This window comes from Haemaphysalis longicornis, unplaced genomic scaffold (assembly GCF_048455015.1).
Source record: "Haemaphysalis longicornis isolate Haplotype H1 unplaced genomic scaffold, Haemaphysalis longicornis Haplotype H1 scaffold_2, whole genome shotgun sequence".
NCBI lineage: Eukaryota > Metazoa > Arthropoda > Arachnida > Ixodida > Ixodidae > Haemaphysalis > Haemaphysalis longicornis.
In genome coordinates, this window is record NW_027526295.1 from 85,596,372 (window position 1) to 85,618,178 (window position 21,807).

Genomic DNA, 21,807 nt, shown 5'->3' on the forward strand with positions numbered 1-21,807 from the left:
GGTTGCGGGTGCTCCGCTGATCGGCAGCCAACCAACCCCGCCGCCTCCAAACGCTTGTGCCGCTGGGTGACCTCGGGATACGTGGCTCATCTTGCGCCTGGCGAAGAGGAACACTGAGTTCGCGCGAATGAAAGGGAAACGGGCCTCCCTCTGTGTACGTTGCCTGGGACCGAACCGGTTTGCGCCGTGGTCGGCAATAGAGCCACATCAAAGGTTAACCCAGCGAAACCAAGACACAAACAGACTAAGTAAACCTTTGCTTTGCATATCTAAGGACAGCTGAAATAAGTAGCAGCCATTCGTTTTTGTTTTGCCGAATATCGCCTCATTGCTCACATTTGCTCGCATTGGCAGCTGCAATGGCTGGGTGTCGCTCCTTATGTAGTCCAGCGGTATCGGCATCGCCTGCCCATCATTCCCATGTCATCCACGTCCGCCGCTTTCTCGACTATACAGACGCTGTACAGTACTGTTTACAGCCGGCGTCGGTTCCGCCGAAGACCCCTGATCCCAGAGACGCTCTTTGGTGCTCTGTTGTTCGGTGCCCTCGTTGCGAGGATCGAAAGTGCAAATGCTTGTCTACGTGCCCCAGCTATCGGTCATGCAATAATAAAGCACGACACGTGGCCAGGAACTTAACATCTATTTATTTATTTATTTATTTATTTATTTATTTATTTATTTATCATATACTGCGAACCAATAAAGGTCCAAGCAGGAAAGGTACAGCAAGTTCGAAGGTAAAACAAAGGTACAACAAAGTTACAACAAAATTGTTACTAGGATACATCAAATGTAAGAAAAGCATGGAAATCACCATCAAATTTTACTCGTTTCCATAGGGCTGAGTACACCCACTGCAACAGAACCCGTAAGCAAAGCACCACACTCTTTGGCACACAACATGTTGTTAAATCAAAGAAGTATTGTGAAAATCAGGAAACAAGGCGTGTTTTATGGTGGAACGGAAAGAAGAGTAGAGTTTCGGGGCAACAAGTTCCACTCAGTGATTGATTTCGGGAAAAAATCTACAAAATTACAAAACTCCACAAAAAATCTACAAAAATCTACAAAAAATTCAACAAAAAATCTACAAAAAATCTACAAAATGTACAAAACTAATCTACAAAATTAGTGCGCCCTCGGCCGCAGTATGAGTTGGATTTCATCTTCTATGCATGCAGTGTCAGAATATCATGCATAGCGTCCCAGCAACAAGTAGCTGAAGCTAGGCTGCTGTTGATGTTGTAGGCTTAACGTCGGCATCAAAAGAAGGCCTGTCTATAAGCGCAGCCAAAAAAAAAAAAAACGCTTGCGTGTTCTGAACTTACAAGAATATGTTTAAGATTGTGCTGAAACTTTTTTTGCAGCGCTACAGTTACAGAGGGAATGGTTCACATTTGACGTTGGGGTACGCGAACCCATCGAGTTCTATTCCAAGTGACGGTGGTTGACCGCGAGCGTGGGTAACACGTAGCTGGCCCACTCCGCATCAACCTATGTGTAGAGTGCATGTGTCCAATCACCTGATGTCGCATTACTACCTTTTCTTGTCGCGCTATTATCTTCGATTCTTGTATTGTCCAGAATATCTCCAAAGACGCTCTATTCCGGGTATGCTATGCCGCTTAGCAGATTTAGCTGTTACAGTCTCCACGTGTTTCCGCATGCTTACTCCACTCTTGGGTGAAAATGTTTGCGCGAATAAAGAATGATAATGAAGGCCACTGAGTAGTCAAGGCTAGCTGACGCAACAAACTTCAAGTTCTCTGGACGCTTTACACTGGTGCCGTGGCCAAATTGCCGCGATTGTACGCCCAATATACTCTGGAATAACTTTCTGCGGCAATGCAGCCAAGCCAACAGAGCTGAACCACGCCGTTTTGCTGGCCAGTTGGAAGTGGCAGTTCTACAAAAATATTCTGCTGTGTGTAACGTACTTAAACCATTGAAAAATATATAGGTTCAAATTTTTAGCCCTGGATCGATACTGCCACTAAATTATTACCTACAATATGTGAAACGAAGAGCATTATATAATAGATTGTCGGGTATTTTGCTTGCGGCGTTTGCAGCGCTTGTGTTGTACATCCCTCCGTCTTTCGTCCTGTTGTTTTGCGCGCTTTGTGTGTTTCGTTCAAGATGATTTACCAACTCGCCCAACTTTCGGCGTTTGCCACTGGCATCACAGAGGTTCTCTCCAGGAAAAAAAAAAAAAACCGTCAACGGCAGCTTTCTTTCCCTCTAGTAGCTCGCCGCTTCATTCGGCGCAGAGGATATTCAAGATGCTTGAGATCCTAAAGCTGTCAAAACATATGAAGCAAGTTGCTGAAGTGAGACTGACGCAGCGGGAACTCTCCGTCGTTTAAGCGTTCGGTTAGCCAGCTTGCCGGGGTGAGCGAATGTACTGTCGCAAGGCTTGTGCGTGGGGCAGTACGTGCATGAGGAGCACGCTACACATGTCCGTTGTGCTGCTCAGTTTTCAGCTCAGGAAGAGTTTACACTTCAATGCGTGCGCGCAAAGCAGCAGCACTGCCAAAATTTACATCATCTGCAGACGATACAGAATTGCACGGGATCGTCCAGGCCTTAATTTAAGTCGGCCCGAGTTCTCCGGTAAAAGCGTTGGCTTGAATAAAAAAAAAAAACATTATGATGCGTAGCGAAAAGTACGCCTATATGCCTGCATGCGGTGATCCTCGTTCAGCTCACTAAACCACGAAGCCCGTGCGAAAAATTAACTGTAGCCAATGAGTATCTGTGACGCCGAAATTTAAACCGCAACCCTCTTATCGCGAACTATTTTGGCGCAGTAAAAAAAAGCAGTTCGTCTACCCCCCCCATAGCTTTCTCTCCCCTGCTACAGAAAGTGGTGCCCGTGTATAGGGAAGTATGTCAAGTAACAAAGAAGCTTGATGGGTTAAGAAGAGAGACATTTTCTCTAAAACTCTGGCTTCTAAATGTTCTGGTGGCACTTGAAACGGCTGCTATCTATAAAAAGAAACGCAGAAATTTGAAGGTACAAGTCGTTGCGTCCGCAGAGCTCCTTTCAGGTATATGGTTCATTACTAAATATCAGCGTTATCGATGCAACAATAGCTTAATATTAGACGAAAGAAAAATGAATCGGATTTCTGCTTTGTCAGATAATTACTCATTTGTTTCCGGCCCGATATTCCTACGCCTAAATCCCTGTCACCACATTACGAATGCTACATGAAACGATTTTTTAAAGTTTTTCGGGGAAATATTTTTTCATGGCCGGATGTGATTTGGTATGCCTTGCCGTTCTGTCCTTTCAACCGTGTGGGTGTTGCCTCTGGCAAAACCGAAAGAAATTACTGGCTTCTTTATTAATACCAACTATACGACCGATTGGCATAAAAGCAATGCGTGTTACCGTTACAGACAAGAGTGGGCAAGAACATAAACAAGGAAAAGAAGGCAATGTTCCACGTCATAGATCCAACAACTAAATACTCTCAAGTCTAAGTATACTGCCATATCCATTTTCCCGAAGTATTGCTAAGCTAGCTGTTCATAAAAATCTGAAATATGTAGTGTTCAGGGAACAAAGCAAAGTCGGCATGGGATGGTTCCGAATAAACATCATGTCATTTGTTTCTAAAAAGGCGTATCAGATATGGATCACGCACTTCATTTTCCGTTTGAGTGGCATTCATAAAATGACGGATTCGCTTGCTCTACATCCTGTCTCTTTGCTTTAGGCATGCCCAAGTTCTTCTGCATGTTTGCACTTTATGGCTTCAGCAAATAATCAGAGCGAGCGCCCTCAGTGTGCTTCAGCTGCGCATGCAAGGCTCGTCTATTCAAAAACACATGTACAGTGGTACTAAACGTCCCTATTACGGCGCAGTTCAGGTCTGCTCAGACTCACAGCAGCATGCTGAGGGCAGTAGTTATTCTCGCGGTTGTTTGCCGCGGCTTAGCCGGAGGAAAGGCCCCGAAAAATGAGAGCTTTGAAGTTTGCGGTGGAGACACGTGTGAGTAAACATGTTTCAAAAACGTTTTTCTAGGCAGAACAAAGACCGGCCTGCCGCTCGATGCATCCGTGCTACGTAAGGTTTTAGGCTAGAAACGCTGAGTAAACAGAGCGGTGTCAACAGAGCGGTGCCAACAGAAAGAGAAGTCGCAACGAAGTTTTCGTAGTACGTGATGACTTGGTAATTTATAACAATCAAAACAATGTGTAGGAGTTGTAGTGAGTTTTCATTTCTAAATACACCAGCCTGTGCTGCCAATATAAAGCAGGCAATTCGCACAAGTAGCGTAGGTAGGTCGGCTTAGATAACAAAGAAAGTGCGATTGGTATATGCATGTGCACTATACAAATAGTTTATTTGTAGACTTCAATCTTTGTTCAAGGGATACTACTTGATTCTGTTCTGACGCAATTGGATTCAAACCGTTGGCTAATTCAACAGGAATGCGGCTGTAACCATAAATAGTGACCTACTGTGTTGTCAAGATCCTTTGTGCAAAGTCTGAGAAAAAATTACGTACGGCACATATACTGCTCACGCAATTGCCATGTGAAAGCGTTATGGGTATGGGGATTGGTTATTTCGCAGTACACCTCTGTCGGCAGCCGTCTAGTCCCTGGCCAATCTGTCTGACTGTGTATATGAGAATTGTGGGTCGGTGTGGTGTCGTCGCCGCGTAAAGGCAATTCATAAATCGCTGTGAGTCCCCAAAGCAGCTGTCGTTGTTCTTTTGAGCTCATACATGAAGAGACCGAATACCATTCGGAATATTTTTCTCAGAAGGAAAGAGTTCTGTTATGATATACCAGTTTGATACATACGCTAGGCAGCGAGTATTACCAGACCACGTAACCAATATTCAAACCACGTAAGCAATATGCATACCAGCTATTCAAACCACGTTAGCAATAAGGGTTCGTCGAAAGCCGTTCTGTGGTCATTGTGTAATGTCTTCCTTTAATGGGCTTGTAACCAGACAAACGGGCATACAGACCTCCAGCACTCAAAAGATAAGAATCTATCTTCGTGGATCCAGCACGACACATAGGCGATGTAGCGGTCAAGTATCGCCACGGTAAATCAAAGCGCTCTTGCATTGAAAGCTCGTAAGAGGAGTTAAAGCCGCCTCTAAAAACGCTTTTATTGGATGATCTCCTTGAGTGAGCTGGTAACCAGACCGAATGTAATCCCGAACTTTGTGCTGTGAGTCATCGAACCTGTATAAAGAAAATTTTATAGAACTCGCGTAACGCCAAGGGAAACCATAATGCTTCAGCACCCAGAGTAGGTAAGCAGGGTTAAGCGTATTTGAATAGGCGTGTTCCATGTCGTGTACACCAGAGTAAAGTAAAAAAAGTTGTTGAACTATTTCTTCATATGTGCGCCAGGGTAGAGCCGTGGTTAAATTGCCTCTCACCGCGCATCCCTTCTTTCGAGTCTAGTCTGTGCAACAGGCTTGCTTTAAGGTGAAAGCCTTGGTGCTCCATTTTGCGAAAAACGTCGGTGTTGTTGTCCGGTAGAAAAATGGCTGCCGCTGTAAAGGGTATAACAGACGTTTTAGTTTGGGTAGGATTTGAGCCAGTGTGTCTAGTGTAGATCAGTGCGTTGCCAGCGCGGTACCTCAGAATAAAATGTGAATAAAATGCGGAACTATAAAAAAGTGATTGATTTTTACTGTATCTGTAAGGATTACGAGATTTTTAACCTTAAAAGAGCATGAACGTTGTCAGTGTTGTGTACCAACCCCCGAACGGCAACTTTAAGCACTTCATAGACTTCGACGAACATTCTCTTGAGTATGTCCGTGTGAACAGTTTCCGACTTATTTGGGGTGGTGATTATAATATAAACACCTTGGATGATATGCCTAATACCCGTAATTTTGCTTCGGTGATCACTTGTTGTTGTTTCACTAATGTAATTTCCACCCCCACTCGCATTACAGTTTCATCAAATTCTGCATAAGACTTTCTCATTAGAAACATTGAAACTGTTATCTCGGATGCAGGAACCATTGCCTTCGATATTAGTTATCATTGCCCCATATTCTTACTTTACACTTCCAAAGAAAGCAAATATGACCATGGTGCCACCACTGTCCATCACGTGTCTGATGAAGGCCTAGAAGCCTTTAAACAGGATATCAGTGCATATGACTGGTACGCTATATTTCAACTAAATGGTGTGAACGAAGCATATATGAAGCGTTCTTTGAGAGATTTTCGAATATATGTGCCATGCACTTTCCCGTTCAACATTCAAGCCTTTTAAACGAATAAAAAAGCCTTGGGTCACGTCAGTGCTTGTGAAAATGATAAAGAAAAATAATCAGCTTGATCACGTTTTTCTACGCACGCGTGAAACGCAGGCGCTTAAACAATTCAAAACTGCCCGAAACCAACTTAACTTTGAACTTCGCCGTTCAAAGCAAGGTTATTACGAGCAACAATTTTCGAGGACCACGCTGAATCGCGGAGATGCTGTTTCGAAAGTTCTTAACAACGTATTAAGCCGCAGAAAATAAAAGTTCTTACCAGAACAAATTGTACATACTAAGCAGTGTCTTCCCGGGGCACAATTGGCTAACCATTTCAATAGGTATTTCATTATTATTCCTGTGCCATCTAGCGACCTTTCATTCCAAGGAGACCACATTGGTTGTTCGGAAAGTTTCTTTCGGGCACCAACCGATGAAATGAAAATTTACAGGACGTTCATATTGCTAAACAATAGCAAGTCTCTCGACATCAATAACTTACAAATGACACCAATAGAACATGTGTTAGGACCTATCACCCCTGTACTTACACACATATTTATTTGGCCACGGACACAGGTGTTTTTCCCAAAGTGACGGAAAAATCGAGTGTCAGTACTGTTTAAAGGTGGGGCTAAATGTCGCAGCGAATTATCGACCGATATAGGTCATACCTATTTTTTCGAAGGGTTTTGACAAAATATTTCATTCGCGATTTGCTAGTTTCATTGGTAAAACGGGGGCTCTGTCAGATGCCGAGCATGGGTTTATAAAGCGACGATCTACTGAATCAGCCTTGCTTACCCTTAAAGAAAACGTTTTAAGTAATATAGAAAAAATTTCTTTACTCTTGCTTTGTTCGTTGTCTTTAGCAAAGCTTTTGATTCTCTTGATCATTATATTTTATCTAGAAAACTTTCATTGCAAGGTGTTCGTGGTGTAGCTCTAGCTTTGATGAAACCACATTTAGACGACAGATATCAGTATGCGCACACTGGCAACCATCGATCTTCGCTGTTGTCTGTATCAAAAGGTGTTCCCCAGGGAAGTAATTTAGGCCCTCGTATGTTCAACATGTATATTTAGGCCCTCTTATGTTCAACATGTACATAGCATAGTAAATAACGATAAAACGGCGAAATACATTATTTACGCGGACGACAGCACCATCTTACTTTGAGGTTCCGACAGCAGCGATTTGGGGGTAAAATTCAATATTCTGATATCTAAACTAATCCACTGGTCCTTATGTCATCGCATTAGTATTAACCCAGCAAAAACTGAGGGAATGGTTTTCCGAGAGAGAAATAAAATAGTCAAGTTAGGCGTCCGTGTTATGTGTTCAGGGCAGGAATTTGAAATTGTTGAAAAATACAAAACCTTAGGTGTAACTTTTTCCTCGACGCTTGCATGGGATTCCCATGTCGAGAACCTTTGTAAACGACTGTCTTGAACAGCCGGCGCTTTGTCACGTTGTCGTGCCCTACTTTCAACAAAAATCAAACTACAGAGTTATAATGCGTTGTTTGCATCTCATGCAAACTATTTTCAGTTTAGTCTGGCTAACTACTACTGAATCAAATATCAATAAGATTTTTCTTTTACAGAAAAAGGCTGTCCGTCACATGGTGGCCTTGATTATTTGACCCCTACACTACAACACTTTCGCACGTATAAGATAGTCACTGCTAAGAATATATACAATTTCCGTATCTTACGATCATTTTACAGGTCTTCACCAGCGTTCACACAGTTCTTGATAGCTTCTTCCTTAATACAACGCCGCAACCAGCCTGTTAGCACGCGAAACGGTGATATTTGGCAAATTACTTGTTTTCTCACCGAGTACAAAAATCAAATGGTGCAACATAACCTGCCTTACATTTTGAATAAATTTGGAACATTATGCAATCATTCGTTAAAGGAACCCCGGGAAATATTTGTGAATATGTAGTTTTAATGCTTACATAGTTTTATTGTTATTTCCACTTTTCTTTCACTATTGTGCATGGCTATGTATTTTGCTTATGCATTTCAATTGCTATTCTTTTCCCAGGTGGAGTCCCTTTTTGTTATTACAATGGCATACATGCTTGTAGCGTTTGTATGTTTCTCCTATGTATAACATACATGCCCACTGTCAATTGCACAAGTCGTGCTGATTGAGGTATCGTTCTTTGCTCCCTTCTACTGGTTGTCTGGGCCCCGTCAAGCTGTCCCCACAGCTTATAGCCCAGGCAACCAACCATTAGTATCTGGTGAATAAAATGGATTGATTTGAATTGAATTGAATGTTAGCAGTGGTGGAACACCAGTTCCAATGAACGTTGTGTGTGACACTTCCTAGTGATGGCACGCGAATAGAACAAGTCACCAAAGCGACAGAGAAATCGAATTCTGGGAAACTTGCTTATTGAAAGGATTCGCGTCGAAAAATAAAGAACAGAAAGGTCAACAAAGAAGCGCCAACACCAGGTAGCAGCAAAGAAGCCTCCGGAAGTCATACGCGCCAAAACAAGACAAAAAAAAGCAAAAATGGTTGCGGTTTAGCTGGACTAATTTTGAATATGCAAAGCAAAAGCTTGGCTTGGTCTGGTTGAGTCTTGGTTTCGCTTCGTTAACCTGTGATATACCTGTATCAAAGCTGTCCGTACTTGTCCGTACCATGGCTCAAAGCCGTTCGGCCCCGTGGAACGCTTAAAAAGGAGGACCAGCCTCGCTTTCATTCTCAACGAACGCGGCTTTTTCACGGTGAACGCGGCACAAGATGAGTCACATAGTAAGAGACGACCCGGTTGCACATGCGAGGGAGGCTGCGGGTTTGGTCGGCTGCCGATCAGCTGAGCGGCCGCCGCCGCTACGGAATCATAACGACTTTAAACGGGGCATTGTGCGGAGTGCCAACATCGGGCCCTGCCAATCACGCGGTGCGCGTCGAGGGGGGCGTTGCCGTGGCTGTGTCTCCGGTCAAAAGGTTAACTTCCGCATCCTCTGCGAAACCACTGGACGAAAGTAGTAAAGCTTCGCTTTAAAAAGACGCAAAAAACAACATGACACTTAGGAAGTCTGTTCGAACGGATTTCTCCTTAAAAGCACGTTAGCAGACCGAGGTGCCATGAGTATTTTCTTATGTGAACATATACGTAGACTTTTGCGGCCCTCCGACTGTGTGGGGTAAAGATTGTGTTTGGAGGGGCTGCCACACGTGAGCGCCAGGATGGTCTGGCGATGCGTGTGGTGGAAGGTAGTGCCTGTGAAGAGATGAACAGGGCTGGAAGACTTCTCGGGAGTTCAGACCTGCAGAGCTAGATGCTGCTAAGACGCCATGGTTGAACGCAAAAAAGGGTGATATGCAATTCTTGTGGGGAAGTCACACTGCTCTACAATTTCACATAAGCCGCTGAAAAGTGGTCCCAGTGACTAGAGAGGCAGAGCACAGGCAAGACTTTGTTATAATAAGACCGACAAGGCGGAATGCTAAACAAGAAACAAAGCATGAATCTGCACAAATACAAACATTCAGAAGATTTTGCTTGAATGACTGGAGGAGGCGGAAACAATGATATGACCCCGCATTTGGCGTTCGCTGCGCGGTGTGTCTTTACCTTGCGGTTGTCCTGTCATTTTTTAGATGCAGAGCATCTGATTCACTCGCCTTGTCCCTCCGGCGTCGTCGTCGTCGTCATCGTCGTCGTCGGCGTTGTCCACCCTTCCCCCATTCTCCTCGCCGCGCCAGCTGCGCTCTCCGCCGCTCACCCCTTCTCCTCTCCGATAGCGAACACTCTCTCGCGAGGGGCATTGGATTGGATTCGATTGGATTGACTTAGGATTGGATTGGCTTGACTTGGCTTGGCTTGGATTGGATTTGGATTGGATTGTATTAAAGTGGATTGTGTTGGATTGTGTTGCGTCATAGCCGCGGCACGTTGCGTCATAGCCGCGGCAGACGCACTGGGGCCGGCGCATGTGCAGTACTCTCTCTTCCGCGGTTTCCTCTCCTTCGGGTGCGCTGCGCATATAACCGGTGTGCCGTTCTCCAGCGAAGCAACATCCATGCTTGGCTCAAACACCTAGAGTCCACGCAGTCCCCTCAACGTTATGTTCGCTCTAAAACGCGGTCCCTTCGCCGCTCCGCCTATGCGTCGCATCTACACAGGGGTTCCCCCGAGGGGAGGTGGGAGTTTTTTTTTATTCTTGAGATGTAAACATCACCAAAGTAACTTTTGTTGATAAATCTAAAATGTCGAATATGTCAGTGCGTTTTATCGAACATCCAGCAAAAAATGGAAATTGACCGCGTATCTGCTCCCTTCGTTGCAAATGTCGGCAAAAGACGATAGTTAGCTGGGCCCTTGCCAAGTAAAGGCTTTCCTTCTCTTTCCTACTCACCTCTCATGCTGTCCCTTTCCCGTCTCGTTCATCTCAAGATAACATGCTAGAGTCCTGCTGGAGTCCATTAAAATTTACCATGTTCTACTGCTCCAAGTCGGGTGCCTCGATGCCAGCGCAGCCGTACGGCGGAGACGCACGTTAATTGAGGCACCGTACTACAACATTTATAGAACCACGATGCCCTACTGAGCGAGCGTTCAAAGCGGAACGTGCATCCCATCTAGTGGAGCCTTTCGTTGCTATTGCCGTTTCATTTCTTAAATGACACCAGGAGGAAGGGCTGGCAATAGCAGGGACGGTTTTCTGCCGTTGATGTAGTCTTTCATTTGCGATCGCAAAATGCAAGCATTCATAAATTTTTGAATAAAGGAACACTGTAAATACCGCTTGTGTATTGATTTTCTGCCTTATATTTTTATTTATTTATTTATTTATTTATTTTCAATACTGCCAGTCTCATTCCGAGACCATAGCACGTGGGCATACAGATGGTACATGCAGGTGGTACATAAACAAATATCAGCGCAGAAAACAGAAACAGGAATGTAGTGAAATGACAGTCATAAGAGCGAAAAATATACAAATTTGTTTACTTTTAATTAGATAGGAAGAATACGGAGCTGAAATTCTTGAACAACACATTTGAAAACTTGCAACATGAACACACTCATAAGAAAAAGCATAATCAAGTCACGCTTTTTAACTTAAGACAAAGAAACCAACACCAAAAAGAAGAGCAATTGTGCATGAAATCCAGTGGTACACAGGCAAATAATACCAAACTTGCAAACACCCCAGTTAACACTTATATACTCCACAAATACGCTTTCACTGGTGGCGCAATGCCGCTGGGGATGCGAGTGTTGCCACATTAACAGAACATATTTTCTAATTTTGGTGCAAAGTCAGATACCGATGTCGCATTAGTTAAGGAGGGATCTAAACAGTTCCATTCCCTTATTGCAAGTGGAAAAAAGGAGTGCTTGAATGTGTCATTGCGGTAGGAGTACTCTTTCAGTGTGTGTGAATGTTTGTGCCTGGTAACGCGGGAGTCTGATGGACGAATATACAATGATGGGTCAATTTTATAATGGTTGTGAAGTAGCTGAAAAAGAAATTTAAGGCGCGCTTGTTTTGCTCTAATCGCAAGTGTTTGGAGGCCAGAGCTTGCTAACATATTTGTGGGAGAATCAGTGCGCTTATATTTGTTGCAGATGAACCTTGCTGCCTTCCTGTGTACATTTTCTAGCTTTTGAATGTTAGTGACTGTATAGGGAAACCATACTGTGTTAGCATATTCTAATACCGGTCTTACGTAAGTAGTATAGGCTAAAAGCTTGGTTGAGTGAGGGGCCAACCGAAGGCATCTGCGAAGATAAGAGAGCTTGCGCAGAGCAACTGAAGTAATATTAGAGATGTGCGCATCCCATCTGAGGTTTGACGTAATCGTGACGCCTAAATATTTGTGTTCATTCACTTTTTCAAGCCTGGTGCCTCTAATGCTGTAGTCATACTGCATAGCTTCTTTTTTTCGGGTTATCGTCATGCACACTGTTTTTTTGGGGTTAATCGACATTTGCCACATGTCGCACCAGTTGGAAAGATGGTGTAAAGAATCGCTTAGTGCAAGGTGATCTGCATGACTTGTAATTTCTTTGTAAATAATGCAGTCATCGGCGAAGAGCCTAATGTTGCAAGAGATACTGTCTGTGATATCGTTAATAAAAACAAGAAATAACAAAGGCCCCAAAATGGAGCCTTGTGGTACTCCGGACGTAACAGGCAAGGTTTCTGATGGTACTTGGTCATACAGGACATATTGCGAACGGTTAGTTAAGAAGTCCTTAACCCAATCTGTTAATATTCCATCTCCAATAATACTTCGAAGTTTTGCAATTAATTTATTGTGACATACGGAATCAAATGCTTTAGCAAAGTCTAGTAGTATGATATCCGTTTGCGTGCAATTGTTAATAGATAATGCTAAATCATGAACAACTTCTGTTAGTTGCGTGATAGTCGATAATCCGCTGCGAAACCCGTGCTGGCAAGATGACAAAACGCCCTTAGTCTCTAAAAAAACGGTTAAGTGTTTCAAGATTATATGTTCCAATATTTTGCATGACGTGCTGGTTAAAGATATTGGCCTAAAGTTTGAAGGGTTATCGCTATTTCCTGCTTTGGGAATCGGTGTGATTTTAGCTTTTTTCCAGTCGTCTGGAAGTTTTGCTAGGGCGAGAGATTTGCGGAAAATCATACCAAGGTATTTGCTGCACCATTCGGCATATCGCTTAAGAAAGGGATTGGGAACGTCATCTGGCCCGGAAGATTTTTTGGGGTCTAGTCCGAGCAAAAGGCAAAATATTCCTTCATCAGTTACATCTAGAGGGCTGATTACAGTATTATCCATATGTGCAAACTGTGGAATTTTCCCGTCATCTTTTGTAAAAACGGAATGGAAAAAGTTGTTGTACATATTGGACTTTGCCGTTTTCTGTTGCAATGAAAGTTCAGGACTGTTGTTTTTTCTAGGGCTGAAATGCTTCCAGAACCTTTGTGGGTTACCAGTAATGAATGACGGTAGCGTTACTTTAAAGTAATGTTGTTTTGCTTGCTTTGTTTTGGCCTTAAAGTGTGAAATAGCTATTTTTAGTTTTGATGTATTCGCACTGCAGCACTGTTGTTTTACCGCTTTCCGAAGTCGTTTGACTTTCCTCTTTGCGTGTAGAATTTCTCTTGTGATCCAGGGGTTATTCCTTTGCGGCCGTGTAGGCCGCAATGGAATAAATTTATTCATGCAGTGCAGAACAGTGCGCTTGAACCTTAGGCAGAGGTCATTTACAGTTGTGACAAACTCGTAAAATTCATGAGCTAAATAGGTTAGTACGCTGGCGTCGTCTGCTTTGCTGAAGTCTGGAACATGGTTTACTGTTGATGGTAGGTGTAATCTGTGATCAAGTGTTAACCGGCAAATAGGCACTCTGTGGTCTGAAATGCCCTCTACAACATCAACTTGAGTGTCCATATGGCTAAGGTGACTACTAATAAGCATTAAATCTAGTACACTTGTGGCTGTTCCTTGAACACGAGTTGGGCATGAAACAATTTGATGGAGGTTAAAATTCAACATTAAATCGAATAAATCCTCTGAACCCTGTGAGGTGTGGTGCATGGTACTCCAGTTTATATCAGCAAGGTTAAAATCACCCATTATCACGACTGCAGAGCTATGGACATGCTGCTGAAGAAAACTGTGGATGGAAACTATGCATTCCGAACCAGAAGATGGGCTACGATAAACGCAACCCGCCACTATGCTTGTGCTATTGCACAAAATTTTGCAGAAAACCGCTTCTGTGTCCGGAACGTCTGGCAGTAGTGTGTACGAAATGGAATGTCGAATTAACAACGCGACGCCTCCGCCTCGAGATGGTCTGTCTTTTCGGATGACAGAATAGTTAGGGGGAGTGAATTCATGGTCGAGTATATCTGATGAGAGCCAGGTTTCTGTGATTGCTACAATATCTGGTTCATGAAGTAGCAACAGGTCTTCAAGTGGCTGCACTTTGTTCACGACGCTTCTGGCGTTCACGTTTAGCAATGTTATTTTTTGTTTTGTTTGATACTCCGCGTGTTTGGCCGAGTGGGTATTTCGTAGTTTTTTGGTTTGTTCAGAGGCACCCTTTCTTCTTTCTCCTCATCCCAAACGAACGCGCAGTCATTTATGTACAGCTTCTCGAAAGCCAGCGCCACTTTTTCCTTTTTGTTTCGGTTCGATTTCGCACTGTCCCAAAGCTTTTTTCTAATTTCGCGAGTTTTGCGACAAAAATCTTCGCCAATGGCGTAATCGGTGCCCTTTAGGTGCTTTCCATTCTTTAATATGGCTTCCTTCTGACGCGAATCTACAAGTTTGAAGATAACTGGTCTGGTTTTATTGGGAGCAGGTTTACCTAGCCGGTGGATGCGCTCGATCGCAATCGGTTGTAGTTTGAGTTTATCCTGTATGACGTCATTGTTCACGGCTTGTGCGAGGGTTTCACTTGTCTCAGATTGTGCTTCCGGCAATCCGTATACGATTAGATTGGATCTTCTGCTCCTATTCTCAAGATCGTCTATTCTTTTTTCTAATGTTTGTATTACCCTAGTCATTGAATTAAGTTGCGTTTTGCAGTGCCCTAGCTCTACTTCAAGGACTGACAGAGCGTCAAGCTTGTTATCTATGTCTACTAGCCGCTTTTCTTTTATTTCTTTAATGTCGCTTGCAATGTCCTTCAGTTGGTTAAAAACTTCTTCAAGGGTGGGGCCTGGGTTAGTTTCAATGTCTCCTCCCAACAATAACAGTTTTTTAAGAAACTCCGTGCTATCTAACGCCATGCTAAGCAGCCGTGGGCACGGCAACACCAACAAGAAGCGGTCACTTGAGCGAAAGCATTTACCATAGTTTCTGCTCACCTGCAGAACGATGACAAATGGGTTAGCGCACCGCATTCCGCTGGTGAAGCCGTGCCCAGTGGCCGTCGCATCAGTGAGGCTGGCTTTTATAGGTGGTCTGGAAGGGGGCGCTGCCAGTTGATTCTGCGCACCGAGATGCGCCGATGTCGTCTTGCGTGGACTGATTCCATTCAGCAGGCCCGGCACGTGTGGGACCGTCTTCAAGATTAGCGCCGTTTCGTTGATCCTCAGCCATCCAGTATCGCCATTGCTGGCGGGGTACAGGTGGATGAGGCAGAACTGCAGAACGAAGACAAATGGGTTAGCGAACCGCATTCCGCTGGTGAAGCCGTGCATATTTGCGTAATATCTTGATCTTGTTCAACAATGCTGACAAGTATGAACACCGACACCGATGACAGGATGTGAACAGTATTTTTTGTTATCAAGGAACCTTTGTTATCAAGGAAATAATGTAGGTTATGGGATTTTAAAGTTAATAAATGAGATAGATAGCGGGAGGCCTCACTGAGCCCATTCGTATTTTTATGTTCGTTGTGAAAGACGGAGACGCGCTACAACTAGTTTCCATGTGCTGCCAAACTGCAGCTTTGCCTATTGCAAAACCCTTTCCGGCTGAGCTTTGGATATAGTGACTAATTTTATGCAAATTAGTATCCATCTGCGAAGCCGAACTAACGTTTGTCAAGAAGACGCAATGCGAATGGTTAGGCTTACGCAGGATTGTAGTCAACACATAGCCTGGGTGTCATTCTTCGACGGTGAAAGAGGTAAATGCGTGGGAGGTATTTTTCACGGTAAATACGTTCCTTATAAGAAAATGCAGGATTATTCACAGTCAAGAAATAGTGGGTATACTTTCATATTTTCGTAGAAGCACCCAGAGTAGAAGCATCTACATTGTTGTTAATGAGCTCAGTTGCGCCTTACCTCCATCCATGCAGGTATTTTTTTTGCCAATCTCTGCGTTACTATTAAAATAGATGTATGGAACGCTCAATGTCCCTAAAGCTTATTCTTCCCTCATATCTCACGTTTAAGAGAAGAGGGGGGAAAGCTGCTGAACTCGCGCACATGAATATTTTCTTCTTGCACGTCACGAGAATTCTCGGTAATATTTCGGTACCGCTTTTCTGCATATTTATTTGTTTGGAGCCTTGCATCGAACTATTGCGGGACCATTCAAACTAAATTCTGCGCTGCTGCAAACCGTCTGAGGGGCTCAGTGGCTGAATAATTGTGCTGCTGAAACCATGGGTGCGGGTTGGAGCCCGGCGCGGTGGTTGCTTTTCTGACGGAGGCGAAAGGCAAAAACGCCCGTGTATCAAAATTTCGGCGCATGTTGAAATACCCACATGGTCAAAATAATTACCCAGCCCTCCTCTACGGCGCTAGTCATAGCACAGACACGTTAAACCCAAGAATAAATGCATTGCTGCAGAAATAACTACAGATTGCATCAGAGTAATGAGTTTGCTGAGCGACAACCAAACCTTTACATGCACACATGCTTCACGCAGTGCGTGGTAGCGCACCTTACGTGCTTTACGCTGAAAAGAGGTACTAGTATCACAAACACTTGGCACGTTTAGGGGAAAAATATTGTTGTTAGTGCCTTTGATGGGAAATATTTTTTGCCCGTACTTTTTCGCTGGTTGTGCATTTTGCTATTCGCAGCTTTCGATGTGAGTACGAAGTCCTCTATTATAAGTGAAAGTGGGAGTCTTATCGTCCAGCGCATCATTACATCACGTTTTGTTCGTTTATCTGTGGCATAATGCAAAAACCAAACATTTCAACTCGGGTTTTTTTTCTCGCCGATCCAGCAACTTGGCTATTAGTTGCGCCGTAATGGAGGGCTACGGATTAATTTTGGCCACATGGGGATCTCTGATGGGCACCGAAATCCTGGCACATAGGCGTCGTCGTTTATAAAGAAAGCTTTAGTAATATCCTACAGCGGTATCGACGGTGTGGTAAATTTCACCTTCATTTAACAACAGCTGCGCAGTACCCTTGGCAACATACAGCGTGAATCGCCGGGCCGAACACCGCAGACGGCCGCGTTCCCCTTTTCTGCCACTGCTGCAGTCTTGGCGCATGCGCTCTCCTCAGCTGATTCGTGCCTGAACACGTGACTCGCTGCGTGCATGCAAACTTGGCCATAGATGAGAGCGAGGCCGGGGCCGTCTGCTCGGAGCGTTCCGCGGGAGCTGGAGGCTTTGAGCCGTCGTTGGCAAGCGGCTTCCGGCAAACCCGCGGGTATCGCCTGGCGAGCTGTTGGGCTTGGAAAACGCCGTAAGCCGCATCACAAGCTTAGACAAAGGCAGGCTTTGTACGAATTGCATCATAATTTGAGCTAACTAAAAGGCTATCCATGTGAAACCAACACTTAAGCAGGCTAAGCCAGTCTTTCGCTTTTCATATCTAGAGTTAGATGAGCTAAGCCAGAGCCATTTTGTCGCCTCCATCTGAAAAGCAGCTGCCGCGGGCGGGATGGATCCGCTTCTTTGCGCTCAGAAGCACAGCGCCTTACTCACGGCGTCACTGCCGGGGATGCATTTAAGAACCATCAAGCAGTAAGGCGCTGGTGACACTTGTATTCAGTAAGAGGTATTCGTAATATTGATTTTATTGTGCTTTCGTTCTGTTTCAGCTGTCATAACGACTGGAAAGGCCGCAAAGTTTGGATCAAGGATGATTCAGACATGCACGCCTTACACAGTGCTGCGCTACGGCTTACCGACAAAAGTTCTTCAAAAGGTACGGATTATTAAGATAAAAAATAGTATATTTTCTTTTTTCTGTTCCGAAAGTGTTCCAAACAGTATACAGAATACTGGCTACTACTGTTTTATGGCTTTTGAAGTTTATTTGTGTTTTTGGGGATAGAAATATGAGGCCGAAAAAAAGTGTCTAAGCGTGGCGAGTTAACGAATACAGTCGGCAAGCATGAAGTCCTAAAAATTGCACTGCTTTAAAGACAAAGCCGAAGCGTGCATCGCCCAGAATGAGGACACGCGTGGAACACTTCAATACATAAGGGGAGTACATATTTACAGACATCGTGTACATGAGGAAACACCAACCCAAATACCCAAATGCTCTGCGACGCACAGTGTGTGTTGATAAGATGAGGTGTGGCTGTATGCAGTGTGTATAATAAAAAAACAAGAAATACTAGTATAATAAAACAATAAAAACTCAAACTGACGCAGAAGCTTTGGGTAGTATTGCATAACAATAAAACAAATATTTGTTGCAATTTGCAGAGATTTGTTCAACTTTTCTGTAGAGAAGAAGGTCTTATTGTTCTTGGCAGCACAGAAATTTTTACATAATGCAGTCACGCCCAGTCGGAACCTGGTTTTCTTTTTGGCAAGTTGGTGTTGAGCTTTTTCTTGGTGTACTATTAATCTGAATTCGTGAAGTCGTTGTGATTCCTAATTGATGAAGCTAACAGAAAACTTTGTGTGTAAAAAACAAGACGTGGACCATGCTCGTGCCCTATTCGTCCTGAAAAGACAGGTTGCTGGTTTTCTAGGACGAGAAAGAGTCAGTCCAGTGGACATTAGGTCACACGTCACTCCTGGCATGTGGCGTCTTTCTCAGAGTAGCCATTTAGCAGATGTTGTTCATTCCGATGCACGGTAAGCAGCTTAACGCCGAGTATACAGTTTTGTTGTTACTTTTCGATATCTGTTTGCGTTTCTTGAGAGTGCACCGAATTCTGACCAGAATTCGCAGTTTCCAGGTGAAATTCCTGACAGGTCGCATTCCTGGAGGGTTACAGGCAGGATGCATTTATGTTGTGGCACGCATGCAGGCAACTTTGTGTGTGCGCCGCCAAGCGCCTGTGTTGCTAGGAGACGCCTACAAATCGAGTGCCACTGTTTATCGGGAGCTCCGCGAGATGGGGCTACTTGTCATTGCAGGCGCCCGATAAAGCACAGCACCTGACAACAGCAAGAGCTCTTTGGTGTCCGAAACTGTGCCCCACCGAACGGTAATACCTCGACGCCAAATGCTGTGCTGTGCAGCACCCTACGATCTACATATCGAAAGACTCGGTTGAAATCGACGCGCGACTAGGTAGAGCGGTAAAAAGTTCGGAAACTACGTACGCGTGCAACTGCGTCATGGTGGACCGAGTCGCGCGCGTACGCTAGTGAAAGACGATCGTCCCTTCAAGGTCTGTCACCTGTTCAAGGAAAGTAACAGAAATATTGCTGCCAAAAATTTTGCCCTTGTGGAAGCCAAACTCAAGTGATTTGTTCAAAGGGCATTTGGAATTCACCAGCGCTTGTGCCGACTAATGAATGCAAGCACGGCAGGGCTCCGGAGACGGACTCGCATGCACTAGCTGCTACGCTACCATGGTATCTAAATCAGCGTATGTGAGAAACGTTTCTTTAAAGCCATTATGTTGTTTTGGTACTCAACCACGCATTGGAGTGCATTTGTGGCGACATCCGTTGTCAGAAAGGAATGCAGCGTTGGCTTCTTGCGCACCGTGTCACCTTCTTTCGCAGGCGCGGTTTCATCCTCCGGTGATGTGGTTTTCCAGTGCAAGGGGACCGCCACCACATTACATGAGTGCGATTAATAATGTATTTGTTGACACCACGGACGAGAATAGGGTTGAAGCGGGGAAGACGACGCACGACGGTGTTTTTTTTTTGCGAGTTGCGGGAGCAATGCCCACGGGCTTACACAGGGGTACGTACATGGCGGTGTTCGGTATTGCCAAGCGAAGAAATCGCCGCCCAAACGTTTTCGTGAACAGCCGTTATATATAGCTTCTTGAGTGGCTAAGGCATTGTGCTGCTGAGCCTAAGGACGCGGGTTCGATTACCGACCGTGACGGCCGCTTTCCTGATGGAGGCGAAAAGCGAAAACCCCCGTGTGTCGAGATTTTGGTGAAGGTTAAGGACACCCAGGTGGTCAAATTTATTCCGGATCAATTCACCTCACTTAATTATTCGGCCTCATTGGCCAATTGCCGCTTCAACGGTTTAAACATCACAATCAATCAAAATCTTTCGCTAGCGGGAGAGAGGCCACACTTAACATAAACATACACATAAACATACAGGTGCGCGAGTTGGCTGCCTCATGCTCAAAAAAAAAAAAAAAATCAGCCGCACAAACGGAAAAAAATTTGTCCTATGAAGACCAAAGAGTTTCTATCCGGGGGTTCCTCTCATGTGTTAGTAAGGCCTTCTACTAACCCGAACAACATTTTACAATGAGAAACGATAGCCTAAGATGATTTGCGGCTGCTTTGTTTTTATGCCGAATGATTGAGTATCCATCTGCATAGAAAATAACAGTGCTATATAGGCTCTCTTGGTACGGAGAATCTCGCTGCGAAGTGGAGTGTACAATTAGAAAAACCGTATAGAGTGAAAACTTTGTGGCAATATAACGAATACGTTGGTCTCCCTTATCACAATCGTCGAACAATTCGCCGTCTGAGGCTTGCCGAATGCGCGCATGAAGGAGTCCCTGACGCATGCACTCTAATAGCTGTAAAAACAGTTCCACGAAGAAAAGGACTCGATAAACGCAAATTTGCGAGTATATTTCTGATAAAATGGTGGTGATAGAATATAACCTATAGGGCGAGAGCGTCGTTTCAGCACCAAGACTGGTTGATGATCTACTTGAGCGGAAGCCTTACGTTAAGTTTGAGTATTGCACCCGAATTATTTACAAGGTGACGCTGCTGCATGCAATCAGAGTGCCTGCTTTCCAATTGTTTTTTATGAGAAACTGAAGCGCGAGTGAGATTTGGAAAGGAGTGTGACAGATAAGTTAGTTGCGCCTAATCTTGTCTGTTGTTGTGTAATTCACCCTGTTCGACGTTTTCGTGTCAGGCAGTGCACCTCTGCACTTCAAGATGATGAGTTGGTGAATTGGAATCTCTAAGATTTTGAAGCGCAATACCGCAAAATTCACATTTCGTACTCTTGTCCACTGCTTGCCTTTGAAAATTGTCTTTCGTTAACTTAAAACTCCCCGGAAATCCAAATAATTTGCCACTCTTACGCAGTTTAAATTTCTACATCTTTTGAAAGATTCTACCACCTCCTATTCTTGCATTATGTTTTCTTTCTTTACTTCTGCAAGAGCATCATGCTTTTGGCTGTCAATGTTTTATTTCAAACTGCAAAATGCTCGTACTTTGTGAAAGCGGGAAAATACACAGAAAATACATAGACTCTGTAAATTTTACTATGAACATAAATTTGCACGAATAACACTCGAATGGCAACGTGCGCTTTTTTCGCTGTATTTCATGAGGGCTTGCGTATCAAACCACCTTAAACAACATTTTTTTTTCAAATCATTCCGTCAGTGGTAATAATCTTTTTCTATTGCAGGTGTTGACTAAAGTTTGCGCGTACATACATCTCTGCTACCATAAGCACCAGCCACTGAAAAAGCAGGTACCAATGGTATAAATAGTTGTGTTCATTAAAATTTTGGTCAAGGCGATATCAATTTCGATCGAATCTTCTGCGAACGAATTGTGGTGAGCCCTTCATATCTGAAAGTCGACTGATAAAAGATGACTTTTTTTGTTTTGTATCTCGATCCCGTGGCATCGCACTGGGAACGAACATTTCCCATTTCATGCCATCACCCACTGTCCGAAAAAAAGCGAAATGGGCGAAATCTAAGGCAAGGCAAATTTTG

At 44.1% G+C, this 21,807-nt stretch overlaps 1 protein-coding gene across 1 annotated transcript in view; it reads left to right on the forward strand.

The window, feature by feature from the left end:
- Nucleotides 1–3,888: 3,888 nt before the first annotated feature.
- LOC144167228 (uncharacterized) overlaps nt 3,889–21,807 on the forward strand; it is a 30,794-nt gene continuing 12,875 nt past the window's right edge. The window contains exons 1-3 of the mRNA XM_077696568.1: nt 3,889–4,004; nt 17,762–17,868; nt 21,492–21,557. Of these exons, the coding sequence (XP_077552694.1) occupies nt 3,905–4,004; nt 17,762–17,868; nt 21,492–21,557 (273 nt within the window). The 5' untranslated portion in view covers nt 3,889–3,904. The remainder of the gene's footprint in view (nt 4,005–17,761; nt 17,869–21,491; nt 21,558–21,807) is intronic.